Source organism: Acanthaster planci, linkage group LG04 (assembly GCF_054643075.1).
Source record: "Acanthaster planci isolate LZ-2023a linkage group LG04, COTS_SCS, whole genome shotgun sequence".
NCBI lineage: Eukaryota > Metazoa > Echinodermata > Asteroidea > Valvatida > Acanthasteridae > Acanthaster > Acanthaster planci.
The window spans coordinates 17,646,500-17,664,136 of NC_141780.1; the positions used below are offsets into that span (position 1 = coordinate 17,646,500).

Sequence of the window (17,637 nt, forward strand, 5' to 3'; positions counted from 1 at the left end):
ATATCTGATTTACTTACCAGAAAGTTGCTGCAAAAAGACCCCCGAAAATAACCTACAGAGAATGCATCTCCATCCTGAATACAGCCCCGCACTGCTTCTATGAAGCCAGCCAAGATATCGGTCATCCTGTACACACACAATGCAGAGTGATTGGTAGGTATATCACTAGTACCCAAAGCTCCTTGGTTTTTAGAAAACACAGCATACAACACCTGCTCGTCTGCATGGAGACCCAATGATGCCGCTAGATCAGGTCCTGCTGGTCCAAAGTGAGCTGCTTGCACCAAGCTGTACACACTTCCATCTGATCCACTGCACTGGATGGTGATTTCGGTGTATGCATCTAGATTTGTGCCTGTCTGACAGACTCTGCTGATCTTCGAAACAAAATAATTTGAGTTCAAATCCTCTATTTGGGTGCCAATAAAATACGTGAACCCACTGTGGTCAAATGCCGTAACATACTTAAACCGTTTGGCGGAGTTTTCGTCCAATTTATTTAATTCGTAAAAAACTACGTCATTCTCTTCCGACTGACTTAATGCGAGAAAGGAATTTCTTGCAAAGGTTCTTCTCGCGATTACTGGAAAGATCCCTCGACCGTCAGTGTTTTCACCCGTATAAGTTACAGCAACGTAAAGGATTTCTTCACCATCCATTCTTGGTGTAATCAAGCTCACAGTAGTTCCATCCTCAAACCCTGCCACGTAAGGGACTGATTCACTCACTACAACATTAATATCCCGTAACTGTCGTAACTGGCACATGCCATCAAACACACCACCGCAGGTTATCAGACTGCTTGGCCGGGTACTGTCAATGACCAGTATCTTGTTGTAGTTATTTGTACGACGACACGGCATCCCATTGTAAGGCATACTGTCATCACACGTTGAAGCATTCTGTATCTGTTCCAACCTACTATTCAACCTGTACAACCAATTGACAGCTCCAACATAGACATCACCATGATCACTCAAGGTAAAATGGTTGAACGTTTGGGCACGGGGTACATCTTCTTGATCAGGATTATTGAAGCTGGCTAGCTCATAGGCTGACAGATCTCCTTGCCACTCCGCTGATGCCATCCAAACATCCACACAGATGATACTCAAAGATAGACTAACTGCTGCTAAGATGGCTGTGGGTATCCTCGCCATGATAGTAATGTTAAGACGCACTTTGCATGTATAATCTGTAAAAATGGGGGAGTGAAAGTGTCTCCTTAAATTTGACAGAGGTGGCAATGTTATATTACCGGTATCCTGTTTAATCAAGTTTGTAAAAACAATTGTGTGTAGGTCTTTATGGCTTGCCCCCCGTGCGATGCTATTCAGTCAAGGCAAATATTCCAGAGGTTTACATAACCCAAGTCTGTTTTTACCTGAATTTGTCATTAAAATTTACTGATTGTAATAACGACTAATATATATTGCGTTTTAATCGGGCAATAATTGACCTCAAAAGCTAGCAGAGAAGTTGATGAAGCGTCTGCACTTTAAAAGCAGGTTGATTTTGCTTCAATTCTCACCAGGCACCCCTTGAGGACAGTAGTAGTGATAGGAGAGTTACGGATCACACACCCCTTTTCACCGTTTTCAGCAAAAACTCCTGGGTAGTACATCGACTCAACAAATCGGGGGAATTCCCTAAAAATCTGGAATTTCAGATTTTAACAATTTTCCCTGGGTACCTCATCGACCCCAAAATCTGACTCTAAAAATACCGGGTAAATATACATCTTCTGAGCAAAACTCCCCTTTCACCCACCCGCGCCGCTCGCTTTGCTCGCTTCACTGACCTTGAACTTTTGACCCCGGCGCCGCTCGTTCTCACTGCGTTCGTAGCTCGCTCGTTCCACTCGCTTTGCTCGCTGGATAAACAACCCGTGACTAGCGCCGGGGATTTCCCACTCAACTTTTGACCCCGGCTGACTAAACAACTCGTGACAGAAATCCCGTCCGAATAAAATGAGAAAAATTTTAGTCAAAGCCGAAAAATAAGAACTATGTCAACTCAAATGTATATCGTCTCAAATGACCACGAACGTCTAAATGCCGGCAATAAAAACCCAAAAATTACCTATGGCCCCTTTGACTCTGGAAATTTAGTCATTTTAAGACCTACAGGGTGTTCTTCCAAGATCGCTTATCACCACGAGGGTCAAAACAAACAACTGTTGATCAGACTCGAAGACCCTTGTTACGGAGTCAACCCAGTTTATAAATATGGTACTAAGGAACCTAATGGCCAAGATCAAATTTGTTATCAAGTGTCCCCCGATACCGAATCGTTGCTGTTATGTATAAATGAAGGAGTTTATAATTATTTTGAAAACTTAACAGATGAGATCCTAGAAGACCTCCCCGCGATTACGCGTAACTCTTTTAAGGCGTCTCAAAAACTAGACGACATACCCGATATGATCAATTGCTTAGTTAAACTGGCTTATACCGATAAAAGTAGGATGTACGTTAAGATCGCCTATGATGCCTCTTTGGTGGATAAATCGTTTAAAGAAATCGATCGCGATCTTTTTGCGAATAAAAAATGCCAAGCGGTATCTTTGATCTCTCCTAAAGATATTTACTATGGTGCACACGGTTCACTTTCTTGCGGCGCGAGTGTTAGATATCGAGTCATATTAGCTATGCTAACGGTTGAAGAAAAACCTGATCTTTTAGGCGCGTTTGATTAAAAGCAAAGTTAATGAAAATCAATTTAACCTCGGTTAGTTAACCGGGGTTATTATTTTTTTTACTTTAAATAAATAAACCCTTATATAAAATGACTGATGCGGAACTTTGCCACTTGTTGAATAGAAAGGAAGTACACATAATTGGGGCAACGACAAATGTGAGACCGAGAAAGAACGAAGTGAGTTGTGACCACCAAATATTTGAAATAGATGAAAGATACGCGTGTAAACATTGTGGTCAAATTCTTGGGTGGGTTTCTTCGTTCGGAGCCGCAGATGTGGGAGATCGGTACTTTAATCATCACGTTTGGAGGAAACCGCCACCACCAAAATCGAGAAAAACCCTACAAAAATATAATATCTGTTTTCAAAATGGCGAAGCGGGTGAAATAGAATATAAGTTGAACCAAGTTTTAAATGGTAATATCTCTCGAGGTAAACCGTTGAAGGCTTTAATTGCAGTCTGTTACCAAGACGTAACCGGGGAAATCGAATCTGAAGTTAAAGACCTTTTTCAAGTCTCGGATAAGCACTGGGAAAACGCTATGGAGAAGTTTAACCTCGCCAAACAAGACGTATAAAACGTATATAATAAAATGGAGACTCACACTTTTCACTTAGCCCAAAATCCTCAGACGTTTAAATTGAAAAACGAGATCAACAACACCAAAGGCGACAAGGTCGTCCGAGTAAAGAATATTCAGTTTGAAGCTGGATATTTTAACGTAACAAACGCCACTGAAATTGAGTGGGATACAAACTTGGACGGTAGGCCAGCGGGGGTACTTGGCGAACGACCGCCCGGTATGCCCTCAGTGGAAAGAACGGATTCATCTCCCAATCCAGAATTAGTACAAACAGCTAAAAACAGATTGATCGAAGCAAATAAAAGAGGCGAGTTAGCGGAAGAAATCAGAATAATCGCTGATGAAATTGAGCAGCTAAACCAAGAAATCGCAGCTTTAGAAGATCAGTTAAACCAAAGACAACCATCAGAAACGCGAGCTCGTTTACATTTTGATCTCGACGATAAAAAAATCAAATCAGCTTCACTGCTCGAGGGGCAAAGACAAGCTTTAGATGAAATCTACGAAGGGAATCCACCAACTCGACCTACCACCACCAGCTCCCTCAGGAGACCCAGAAGAGAATTAACTAAAAGATTGTTTTTGACGGGGCTAACTGGACCTATATACGACAGACTTAATTCGCAAAGCTCATCCGAACCATTACCCGAGGGTCAAAGAGGAAGCATCGTGGTATCCCCCGGTTATTACGGCATAGACTGGTTTCACTTTTTGTTAAACTCGATACCGGGCGTTTCTTTTAAGGTTCACTCGGAATCTAAACGGGTGACTTTGGCCATTACGGACCCCAATCTCAAGTTGCGACTAAATAAAGAAGTGTCCAAGCTATTAAACTTACCCAAAATAAAACTTTTACCCAACGTTATTTACGAAGGCAAGTACGATTTAAACCCCTTGAAACTCGCGTTTATTCATTGCAAAAAATTAAATACATTTGATAACTTTTATAACGGGCAGACTTTAGACTTGCTAGACGTGATAGCTACCGAGCCTAGCACCCGTAATCACTGTAAAACGCCTAAAAAGTTAATCGACAGGAACATCAGTGAATTGACTTTTTCTGTTAAAAACGACAGAGGTGAGCTCTTGAATAACATCGGCAAAATTTTAATCGAGTTAGACATTTTTTAAAACGCGTAATTATAAAAGATGACGACTAACATATACCCTGATTTGACTTTAAACTCGGTTGAACAGAGCGAAGCGAAGCGAGCTACGAGCGAAGCGAGTATTACGGAAACAAAGGTTTACAGGCTAAGAAAGATCGAAGAAATTAAATCTCAAATCCAAAGAGAACGCGACGCGAGGGAAGCTAGTTACAAAAAGATCAAACGAATTTTAACCGCACTCGGTTATGTAGAGCACGGTGTGGAAGTATTGGGCGCGTCTTCGGCAGCCGTATCCATTCCCGCCATTTTGGGTGTCATTACCGGCCCCGCCGGACTCGTGGTGGAAGGCGCCGTTATCGGTGCGTTGGGTGTTTACGCGATTCTAAAGTACGCCTCCCGTAGACTCGCCCGCAAAACTAGAAAACACGACCAAATTCGAATGTTGGCGGACGCTAAATTAAATACCATCGAGGAATACGTATCTCACGCGATTGAAGACGGCGACATATCCCAGGAAGAATTTGTTCTTATTTTATCCGAGCTGAAAAAGTTTAACGAGATGAAAGAAAAGATCAGATCGCGTACGTCTACAAAATTACAAGAAATTAAGGAAACTTCTAAAGAAGAATTTGAACGTCGAGTCAACGAAAGAGCAGAAGCGCCAACGAAAGGTCGGCGGTTTTAAAAAAAAGATCTTATAAAAAAACTTGGGGAGTAAGTTTTACAAAGTCGGTTAAGTATAAAGAAAATCCAACGAGCGAGGAGAATCCACCCGCTTATCAAAACTTGGTCTTTCCAACGGCTCCTCCTTTTTAAAATTCTTTTTAAATAAATGGGAGGCAATTTTAGTAGTCTAAATATTTTAGTAAACGAAGACAATTCATTTACAGCCGAGTTTCCAAATTTAACGCGCGCGTATAAATTACCGAAAGTAACTACGGATGAAGCGGTCAATAGGTGGTCTGCCGAGGCGATATCGTTTTATCAAAATCAATTTAATTTCGCGGTCTATTGCGCGACGACGGCCTGCGGTGTGGGTTTTGATCTGCTGTCCGACCCCAATCCGTACGTGTCGGCTTTATTTAACTTTCACGTGTATTACACCGTACGAAAAATATTTTACGACTGCGTGATGCCCATTCCGAGCGACGACGTATTTGACGCGTTACACAATAATTACGACCATCGGAAGTTTATCGACACGTGTCTTTTATACGGAGTAGACCCAAATAAATCGTATAAACAAACGAGGGACACTTTGTCAAACGGATTAGGCACCGCTTACTACTACGAAAATGGATATATACCCGTTCCGGGTAAAAACTACGACGCGCACGACTTACACGTGACCAACGGTAAATACGCGGGATCCACTTATATGGGATTTGGATGGGCGAAGCCACCTAAAGGCTCCGGTCACGCGAGTACATACACGGTCACCTGGATTTCACAGTCGGACGCGGTTACTCTGGCTTGGTGGGACTTCGTTCCTAAAAAGTCTCGGTTGACTGACGTGGGAATCACCAAGGTAAACGAATCAATTCGAGCTTACGTCTACGCGTTACTCGGTGCACAGGCACAGACCAAGACCAGCGTTTTGGCCGCCGGCACCGGATTAGACGCGCAAAGGCAATTTATTACGATCGTGGAATCTTTAATCAATTCGGACCCCGATCTCGAACAGTCGATCGATCAATTTCAAGATTCGCTACAATATGCAAAAACGCCGTTGAATTTCGTAGTCGCTCCGGGTTTGTACCTGGTGCCCTCGGACATGGACTTACGCATCGGTACGTTTGAGGGATATAACAATAATTTACAAGTCGCGACTGAGGATATGAAGACTGGATACGTACCGAGTTTGAATAACGGAACGAGCGCAGCGGGTACGACCGGAGGGAGAACGAGTACTAATGAAGAAGAGGAATTACCAGAACCAGAAGTGTTACCGAGGAAGCCAATTGTAAAGCCAGTTTTAAAGCAACCAGAACCAATTCTAAAGCCTTTAGACGCTCACAATGAAGAGAAACTATCATTAACCGTCGGAGCCGTTGCAGTGGGGATCATCGGTTTTACTTTATACAAGGTTTTCACTTAAACGAAGCGAAGCGGAGTATGAGCGAAGCGAGAACGTTTTGAACTAAGGCATAAAAAAAAAATTCACCCCAAATTTGGGATGAATTTTTTTTTTTGTCCTTTTTACCAATTCTTTTGCACGTATGTCAAAATCAAAACACCCAAGCCCACAAACAAGGTCCACACGTGTTCTGCCACCCATCCAACGGCTTTACTCGCCACGTTAAAAATCCAACTCAAAATGCTACCGATGATACCAGGCAAAGCGCCTAAAGCTTTTAATCCGAGTTTCTTCAATACGTTTGCTAGGTTCCACAGTTGACGTTTGATCCAATCGGTAACTCCACCCTTGGAAGGAGGAGCTGGTGTTGGTTTAGGTGCGGGTTCAGGCGTTACGCTAGGAGTTCCAACAGCTCTAACGCTGGCCACTACACTACTAACGATGGTGCTCACAGCTAAACTAAAAGCCGTTAAAATGCTTACGATTGTGATGCCTTGCTCTCTAAATAAAATACTAATTCTCTCGCGTAGTGTTAAATCTTTACCTAGAGCTGCTTTAATCGTTTCTTTTAACATATCAAATTGGTTTTTAAATCTCATGGTTAAATTTTGTTTTTGTGAAATTCTTCCTTCTAATTCATTGTTAAGATCTTCGAGCATTTTAAGCTCTGTCTCTTTTTGTTCTTGAGCGATACCCGGTTCTTTTAATGCATCTTCGGTTGTTCGGATATCTTCTTTTATTTTTACGATTTGAGCTTCTACGAGCCGTGATTGACCTCTTACTAATTTCATGCTTTGGATGTAACCTAAGATCTCTCTCGGTGTATATTCTGAAAGAACACCTTCTGGATCGAAGGTTGCTTCTTCTGGGTCAAAGTCTCTGTATTTTTGCGCTATTTCTTGGAGTTGATCTAGTTTTTCGTCTAATTCGTATTCATTTTTATTTTTTTCTATATTTTCTGTAACGACTATCATCTCTTCAAGCTGGGTTGCCTTTTTACCGTAATTTTCAAATCCTAAAATATTTTGAACAAAGCCACTCCCTGAATAACCAGCTTTCCTCGCGTTTGCGGCGATCGTATCGAGAGTTACAAATCGACCAACTTCCCCCTTATTTTGACTAGTTAATGGTACTTCCCTTCTTGCCCATATTTCATCACCTTTGAAAAATAGTCCTTTATTTTTTCGATATGTAAATAATTCGTAATTGAGTTTATGCGGTACGTCCGTTCTACCCATATCACGGTAATTTTTGTAAAATTCATTGACTTTTGGTTTAGTTTCCTCTTGGTTAGAGCCGGGGCGAGGAGTTAGTTCCAAATTTGGTTTAACCGTCGTTATTGTTTTTTTTACAGTTTTACCACTTCCTCCTTCTATAAAGGCCGTTTCTTGTCGATCATTATCGACAAAATCTTGTTCGTTTTGCTCACTTTCTTGATTTTGATTTTCTAAGAGGGGTATTTCCTCGGGATCGAATCCTCCTTCTGCCATTTCTTTTATAGTATACGTTTTATATTTTTTAAGCGGTGGGCAGGCTCGCGGGTAGAATACCCTGCGATACCAACCAACCTTGGGTAGCTAATGCACCACTGGACAAGGCAGTCAATTTCAACGCGTCCTCGGCGGACAACCTATTTAGATCTGGTGGTTTAATTTTAAATAGCTTGCTCGATAGCATAGCGTATCCAATAGAGATTCCCGAAACGACTGCACCGTGATAAACAGTATTCGCAATTCCGTTTACGTCGATTGATTTAGCGTTACTCATATTTAATAATAAGGAGTTCTTATTCCATATCCAAAATTGCTTCTTGGTTAGGGAGTGGAGTTGTCGCTTTACTCACTTCTCGTTTTGGTTGAACGCTAACTTGACGAGTACACTTATTTTTCCAAATTAAATAGAGAATAACCCCAGTGATGCCCAGTCCACCGAGTATCAAATTCCTGTTTTCAAAGGCCGTTTGATAGATCTTATTTTGGTTACTCTCTTCACCGTTAGCTTCGTCTGCTAATTTCATCTTAACGAGTTGTTGCTTCATCTTCTTGTTATGCTCGGCTAACTTCTTACCTTGTTCTACACGCCTTGGATTTTTAGCTTTAGTAACTGACTTAACTGCTTTCTCCGGCTGACTCACTTTGTTCGTTTGATTCGCTTCTGTTGGGTTCACTTCCGTTTCTGTTGACATCCTCTTTTAATATAAAAGAACTTTTGTTAAATTCTAGATTTTTTGTGGTAATCAACGCTGCTGTAATTGGAGACAGGTACACTCCGTACTTGTAACAGACCTCTGTAAGTAGTCTACCCATAGTTTGACTGATGATCGGGTCGTCGTTTAAATCCTTGGTCAACGCTTCTTCAGACTTTAAGTTGACGTTGATTCCGAGTAGATCGATCGGTGTGGCTATTCCTAGTAGGCGAGAGTATAAACTTAAAATCGAATGACCGAGCGTTCTGACGATTTCTTTTCCAAACTTAACTTCGTACAAATTAAACAGCTTTTCTTGATCTTTGGGTGATAGAGCTTCAATCTCTTTGATTGAATATTCTTTACCTAGATACTTCTTAGATTCACCTGACCCGACTATTGAACAGAGTCTGTCTTTGACGTTTGAGGTCGATTCAGTTGAATCGCTTTTTGATTCGGCCAGTATAGATTTAATATCGTCCATTTAATTATATACGTTTTAAATTTCTCATAGGTGTGCTTTAGTCGTATGTACTCAACTGTATAATAAGTTAAGTTAGCTGCTATAACTAGCTGGATAACTAGTTGAACATATTCTAGCATTGTTATCATTTAATTATAACAAAAATAAAATTGTTACAACTAGACTGAGTTAGTCCAGTTGTAACAAAAGGTAAGCAAAGTCAAGCAAATAAATAACTAGCTAAACGTATTGCAACATAGCTATTATTTAGTTACAACTGGACTGAGTTAGCCCGATTATAACAAATAGAATTTACTTAAGCTAAGCTTATATAGCCTAGCTTAAGTAAAAGATAAATAATTAACAACTAAATTTGATTAGTTTCATAGTAATGGTGGGAATATTCAATCTCAAGATTGCCGCTCTTTTTAGCGTTGTTACACTTACGACAAGCTAGTACGCAATTTGATTTCACGTGCCCGATTTTGTTGTCTAATCTTTCAATAGTACAAAGATCGTCTCTATTGTCTATGAATTGCATTTTGACTTCACAATCTGGATAGAAACAATGCGGATAATCTTCAATCAATCCTCTGCAAAAATCACTGTCAATGAAACGATCAGGATCGAACCGATTATACTTCTTATCTGATTGGCGACAATGTCGAATCCAATTTCGTATAGTTACTTTGATTGGACAGCTACATATTTTGCAATAATGTTTTTGTTTTCCATGGTTGCAAATCGATTCTCCACCACACTCAATACAATGATGTTTTTGTTTTCCATGGTTACAGATACCGTTTCCACCACATTCAACGCAATAACATTTTCGTCTCCCGTGCTCGCAAATCGATGTTCCACCACATTTAGTGCACTGATGTCTTAGCCTCCCGTGCAGGCAGATACCCGAACCACCGCAGTCAACGCACTGATGTCTTTGACGTCCGTGGGAACATTTACTTTGTTCTTGTCGAGCGCGTACCTTAGCGATGCAATTGTCGCAGTTTAAATTAATTTTACCACTTCTTTGTACGGAGAAATTTGTTAAGTCCAAGAGACTACGACACATCTTACATTTCTTGTTCTCGATCATCTTATTTAACAAACGTAATTAAATTTTTTTTTCATTTTTATTGAATGTGATATGATGCTGGTGGATCCGTATTCAACACCAATTTAGTATATTTAACGTCTCGTAAATATTTTTTAATCTCCCCTCTCTTTTCGTCCGGTACAACGTCGTTTTCGTCCAGACACTGATCAAACGAAGATCTATCCTTACAGTGAAATATCGCAGTCCAAGCGGTATTCTCGCGAAAATCCTTTAACACCGAATTATACTTTTGTGTTAGAAGCCAACAAGAATGAAGATAATGTCGACCCGAGAACGCCATCTTAGACAACGCACAAACAGAACCACGTTTAGATTTCTTTCGGTACTTGATAAATTGATCGGCTGCGCAATCGTCGATAATAAATAATGTATTTATCCCGTCAAAAGCTTTTTGATAGAGTTCGATTGCCTCATTTAACTCTAGTCTTTCCCGATCTAAATCACACAGATAAACGTTTTCGTCGGTGTACACCCACAGTCGTTCTAAATATGTTTTATTCTTAAATAGCGTTGGGCAGATGATTACGATAGCTTCAAAGGTGAAACGATACTCTGTCTCTAACAAATTTAAGATCCAGTTAGTCTTACCCGACCCAGTTTTGCCCACGATTAAAGCGCAGTGGGGATTTCTAAACATCTGGTTCTCACTTCTTTCATAACTCGCTCGCTCGTTCATTTTTAATAAACCAGATTTTTAAAATTTCCTTCTTCCACCGTTAGTTGTGAATCCATCACCAAGAACACGTACATCGTCAGCGGTCCTGCGGTCTCGGCCGTTCGTTCCATTTGAATCGAGATATCTCCTCCTCCACCGAGAGGTCTACCCGAACCGTGGGCGCTGTTGTCGTCGGAGCTGCGGAAGTCGAGCCACAGACCATGTTTATCTTTTAGGTAGTCGGCCATGTCTACTCCCAACAAGGATATGTCCGAGACAACCCCCCTCGCTGACTCGGCGTCCGAATCGCCAAAGTACTTTGTAACTTCGTTCCAGTGTTGATATTCAAACAGGCCCTGCGAGTACAATTGATTAGGTCTACCTTCGACCGTCACAATCGTCTTTGTGATATGCGGATTATAGAATTTTTGGGGATTCTTGATCGTCGGGTCTTTAAACAGGATCAAAATTCCTTTTAGACTTCTAATACTCTGGTCGATGCTTATATTCCATAACGTATCTGATTTGTTTACCGCTTGCTTCTTCCACGAGTGAATACGGTCGAATAAATAATACATCGTCTTCTTATTTCTCAAGGTTTGCGCCAAGTCTCGATTGGTGACGACTTCGTATTCCAAGGTCAGGTCTGAAATAGAGTACTCAGCCTCGGTATCTGACGAATTAATCACTTTGTCGTGCCTGTTAAAAGTTAGTTGGTACGTCAGAGGCTCTTTAAACCACGAAGGATAAAAGGGGGTATGATCCGTCAACATCGGCGTGTCTAGTGGAATTGCATACCTGTTTTTAAAAGCGTCGGCGATTGCCTTATCTTTACCGTCGTTTGCGGCAGCATTAGCATTGTCAGCCCCTAGACGTAACTTGGCTACATTTTCTTTCTCTAGTCCAAAATACGCCATATTTTTAGTCTGCGACGGGGGTAACCAATTGTCTTTAAAATTGTGAAACACGTCCGCATCCCGGTAACTCACGATTTTATTTCCCTGTAGGCTCACGTTTATTTCCGAAACCAGGTTTTTTTTCGCCACGTTGTTATAAACGGTCCTGTTGTCGTCCGAGGCACCGTCTAAATCCAGTTTAAAAGCCAGTTTGGCCGTTCCGGGTACAATGACGTCGTCCGTGCCTAAAGCGGGGAATTTTACGTTTAACGTGTGGCCCGCGTCTATGGTGCTCGGGTTGTGCGTAATGGTTACCTCGCGCCTTTCGCCTTTGATCGCGCGAGGGACTTTAAGTCTGCGACTCGGGTTTAGCTTTTTGGTGTACATCTTACTTTTATATAATAGTAACCTTATTTTAAAATGGCTAGTGCTTTGATGATGGTTGGAGGAGCGATAGTAAACGCCTTGGCATTCACGGGCTCAAATTTTTTATTTAGCAGTTTGTCAAAAAACAAAGTCGACGAAGAACGAAAGCGTCACGACCTCGCGTTGGAGCAATTGGGTCAAGCGAAGGAAGAATGGGAACAAAAACGCGTACACATGCTAGATTTTCTGAACGAACGAATGCGACAAGAACGCGCGAGCCAGCAAACATTTGTAAACGTAGATGAAGCGTTACGGGCGTATTCTGAATTGACCGGTAAAAGTACTCCCTTTGGTCGTAGCTCGTTACACTCGCTTATTGCCCCGTTACCGCCAGAGCCCAAGTTGTCCGATTTCTACGAGCCTTCCGAGGACCAAAAAACCCGCGAGTTGGTTTGGATTTTAGGTGGAACTGCGATAGTCGGGTTACTAGCTTATCGATTTGCGTAACTTTAAAAACTAGTATTTTTAAAATGGAGAGAGAATTTAAAAAACTATTTTACAGTCCACAGGGTTACTGGCGAGGAGAAAGCGCGGTTGATCGTCTACACGAAAAGACCGGTGCGGACAAATCGGTCGTCAGAAACTGGCTAAAAAAGCAGGCCGTTTGGCAAATATATTTACCCGCACCACATTACGTACCCAGACCTACAATGTTGCAATCAGAATCGGTCGAACCTAATTACGCTCATCAGATGGACGTACTTTATTTACCCTGGGACCGAGTTAAAAGGAAAACATTTAAGTACGCTTTGACCGTGGTAGACGTGGGTTCGCGGTATAAAGAGGCAGAACCGTTGACCAGTAAAACCGCCGAACAAGTGAGCGAGGCAATAAAGAAGATTTATTCGCGATCACCTGTAACCTGGCCCAAATTCGTAATGGTGGACTCGGGATCTGAATTCAAAGGCGAGTTTAAAAAGTTAATGACAAAAAATAAAGTAGAAATTCAAGTGGGTGAACCTGGGGTACACAGATCTCAAGGAATCGTGGAAAGGTTTAACCGCACTTTAGCCGAAAGGTTATTTGGTCACCAATACGCTCAAGAAATGTTAAACGTGGGTGTGCGTAACGTGGAATGGGTAGAGCGTCTGCCTCAGGTCGTGAAATCGTTAAACGAGGAAAAAACGCGGTTAATAGATGCCGTGCCTGGAGAAGCTATAAAATCAAAGCGAGTAAAGCGAGCTACGACCGAAGGGAGTATTACTGGAGTAAAACAAGCACCGAGTACACCTGTAAGAACTACCCAAAGAGAACTTCCTCCAGACGCAGTCGTCAGGTACCTCTATTACCCGGGCGAGCAAGAGGGTGGCACCGTCAGAAGGGCAACGGATCCGATTTGGTCCGTGGACGTTTACCAAATTGAAAAGCGAACCAGTCAGTTTAAACGAGTGAAAGGAAAACGCGTCAAAACGGGCCCAACTTTGTACTACCTTTTAAACGGCCCGAATAGGAGTTTCGCCAAAGAGGAACTTCAGGTAGTACCCGTGGATACCGAATTACCGGAGTAGGTAATTCCCGTCAGCTCACTTTGTTCGTTCTCACTTCGGTCGTAGCTCACTTTGTTCGCTTATGCCCATAAGCCAACGTATCGATTCCGTTCGGCAATATGTAGCGCTTTGTGTCCAACGGTGATAAACTAAGTTTCTGTTGAGAGATTGTGAACACTCGATGTTTATCCGATCTAAATAGCTGCTGTTTATTGAAATGAGAAACCCTTTCAAATAGGCAGCTTTTATACATCTCGTGGGTCAATCGTTTCTCGGTTACTACCTTGGAAACCCCTTTCGCCTTCTTCAAAGAAAAGTACTCGCTTTGCTCGTTGCTCGCTGCCGCTCGCTTTTGATCGGTAGTTAAGATCGAATACATTTTTGGCCTGATACAAACGGCTTCTAAAATTGTTTTACCGCCAAACTCGTCTTTCATTTTGCCTATGACTTTTTTATTTTTGACGCTGTAAAGCGGGTGACCCGGCGGGTAATTACTAAAGTCAAACAAATGGCGCTTTTCGTTTAGGTAACCAGTTAAATCGTCGGAGCTTTGCTCGATTTGAACTAATAGAGAATCAGTGTCCGTATAAAGTAAATTTACTTTTTCGCCAAAAGTTGATTTTAGTTCGTTGTAGTAGAAATCGTACATTAACGTTTTGGAAATATCGAGAATACTTAGACCGCAATAGATTGGCTTATTTAATTTTGTTTTGGTTCGGTACATCTCCACAAACGAAAGCTCGCACTCCCCAAATGGTACTGTCGATTTATAATTCGGTTTATAAGTTAATTTTTTGTATTTGGCTGCGTCTTGTTCGTCCCTTAGGAGGTGACCGTCAATTCTATATCTAACATTTTCCATCGTCTTTCCAAAGACCGAGTTATTCATCAATTTGAAAAAGTCTTTCTCAAAATCATTTTTTGCTTTCTTGCGTAATTCGGTGTTTTTGTCGATATAGTTGCTCATCCAAGGCCATTGTTTAAACGACATCACCCGGTGAACTTGTTTTAAAGAAATCCCGAGTTCGAGATATTTTTGTAATGTACGATAGTGAACCACATATTTTTCTTTAGTGCTGAGAGTGCATACGAGTTTGTCTACCGAGGTTGGCGGCTCACCTTGACCAATTAAATTCTGTTGATAGACCGAAAACCACCCCTTTGGTACAGCCATATTTTCGGGCGCTAGTGGAAAATCATTGTGAGCGTCGTGTAGGTGTTTGGGATACTCTAAAGTGACTTCAAATATATAACCTATGTCCGACTTGGGTGATATGCGTTCGATATTTTCTTTCGTAAATTTGCCTAAGTCTTCGATCCACTTAAATTTCCCGACCGGTAAAAACTGAGACATCGCCCAGCCGTATAAATTATTTGCGTCTAGGTACAAAATCTGTGACTCTGGCTTATTGGGGTCGTAATCGGGTAATTCTGGATTATTGGCCTTTGCGTATCGCTTTGCACCCACACTCGAGATACCACCTCTTTTGGCCCTTTCAAAGAACAAGTGCTTGTCGATGTCTGTCAGTAGTTCCAATTGTATACCCGAATGTTTTAAGAGGGCGTCCCACGACAGGCCTGGCGCTGTATAGTAGTTAGCCGGGTCAAGGCCGTAGTTCTTCTTGCATACCTTCCGGAAGTTCTCAAATACACCCGCTAACAATAGTACGTCCGTTTCCACGTATAAGTCGTGGTAGTCACCTAGATTTTGGCAATTAAAGGCTTCCCATACTGTTTCCGCGCGAGCGTATTCTTGCTCGGTTATCCCTCCCTGCTTCAGAGAACTATAGAAAGCGTCTCTAGGTGGGAGTTGTCTCTCTTGGAACCGATCAAAGGAGTCTATATATTCATAGGGGTAAATTCCCTTTTCCAACAGTAAACTTTTATTATTTGGAAACCTTTCGCAAAGTAATTTAAAATCGTCGGGTAGACAATTTTTAACCAACCGATCTAAGGATTCCGCCATAAAATGAAAGGAGTCTAAAAATCTGAGTTGGCCAAAAGAAAATGAGATGTAATTCTCGGTATTTTTAGCGATCAACTTGATTGATTTCCCGTAAAATTCGTGAGCGCCCTGCATGATTAAATGCGCGTCGTATTTCTCCAAGTTGTGTAAGATCACCGGAATAGGTGTTTGATCAACCACTATTCTTAACTTGAGATTACAACTAGCGTGCGCTGGACCTCGGTACTTCCCCGTCACGTAGCAATGATCCCTAACCTTTCTAAAATTGTTGATGGGCTTTTTGCAATCTAAACATACCCATTCTTTGAACTCTTTTTCTTTGTCTTCGACTTTAACTTTAACTATACGGCAAAACTTGATTTTGTCAGCTTTTGTCTCTGGTGTTTTTGGAATATCACATTGACAGTGAGATTCAGCCGCTTTTGCTCGATCTATCAACTTTTCGCATATCCAGCATCTATTACATTGTTCGTAAATTTTTTGTAATTGATCATTCCAAATCAACGGCTCTTTGTTTTTAAACGTTTCATTTATTTTCTCTGTTTCCTGAGAAAGTGACCCTACAAAATCTACAGCTGCGTCTTGACCTCTGTAAGTCTTTTGGCTGGTGCAAACTCCATCACATCTGACGACTGCGTATGAGTATCCGCAAGGCTTGTGAATCTGTGTTTTGACTGTGTTTGTATCAGTCTGCGGTAATTTTTCTAAAACCGACTCAAAATCGGCGTAAATGACAAAAGGCGCGTCTTGCTTATTTTTGTAATTTTTGAACTTAAGTATATTCTCGCCTTCGACAGGCATTTCAACTTTACACGTAGGAACGTTTAAGCCTTGGCAATCTTCTTTGTGTTTGGTTAACTTTTCTTCCGTTTGAAAAGGCGACAAGCACTTAAAACACCAGTGTTTTTTACCGTTGTGTTTATTGATGTCACCCGTCAACCGAGAAAAGTTTTTAATCCAACAGTAGTGATTCTCTTCATCTCGGGTAAAATAAAGTAAATTGATCGGTTCTTCTTGGCTCTTGCTTTTGTGCAGAATGTAAATACCGTCTTTTTTGGTGTAACCAAACACATTAATCGCCAACTTATTTTGAGATTCGATACGTGGGATTTGTGAAATCGGTGTTGGAAAGCTTATGTTTGTAAAATTTAAACCATCTGATTCTGACCGATAAGTCGAAGGTCGCTCCTTATTTATTTTATATTTCGGATTTGTTTCTAGTTGGTTTTTGTCACCGTCTGAATACAGCTTCAAAGCCGCTCTCAATGCCCATCTGATACATTCTTGATCTTTATTTTGAACATTTATGATTGCTTTTTTGTCTCCCAATTCCTTAGGCAACGGAATATAAGAAGAACCGACTGGATTATATTTAACTACGTTGATGTAAAAAGCGACAACTTTGTCAAAGATCCAACCCGAGCCTTTCTGCGTATGGGCCTCCACCTGTTCGATTTGTTCTTCGCGCTGCTTAACAAGTGCATTTTTAACGTCGGCTTTATTTGCTACTACATCTTGATCGCTCTGAAAGGGAAAGGTGCCGTAGTCAATCGTTCCGTCAATTTTTTCCAATCTAAACTGCACTTTAAGATGTGTTTGTAATTTGTAACTCCCGATTTCTTTGAGTTCGGCTAACGCTGTTTTCTCTATCAACTGCTTGTAAAAATCAAAAAAATGTATTAAATCGTCTTCATAGAAGCGAGGAATCAACTCCCAATTACGAAAATTATTTTTAAAACGCCATATACGTTTAATGTCTACTTTCTCGAGTTCTTTAGGCTGTGTATAGGCTTTAATCGCATTGATAAAGTCTTGTTTTACGTATCTGTCTTTGTTTGCATAAGGAATATTATACTTTTGTACCGTTTTCAACAGCTGCCGATATGACTGACTCTGGAGGTATCTTAATTGTTTTTGATCCGCTCGTGTAGCGTTTATTAGTTCAGATCGTGTATGATGTTTACGTTTTGG

General features: G+C 41.3%; 1 protein-coding gene across 1 annotated transcript in view; it reads right to left on the reverse strand.

Moving 5' to 3' along the window:
- The window catches only part of LOC147799429 (plexin-B-like), a 40,374-nt gene that overhangs the window by 19,751 nt on the left and 2,986 nt on the right, over window positions 1-17,637 (reverse strand). The window contains exon 2 of the mRNA XM_087135602.1: window positions 18-1,195. Within this exon, the coding sequence (XP_086991728.1) occupies window positions 18-1,160 (1,143 nt within the window). The 5' untranslated portion in view covers window positions 1,161-1,195. The remainder of the gene's footprint in view (window positions 1-17; window positions 1,196-17,637) is intronic.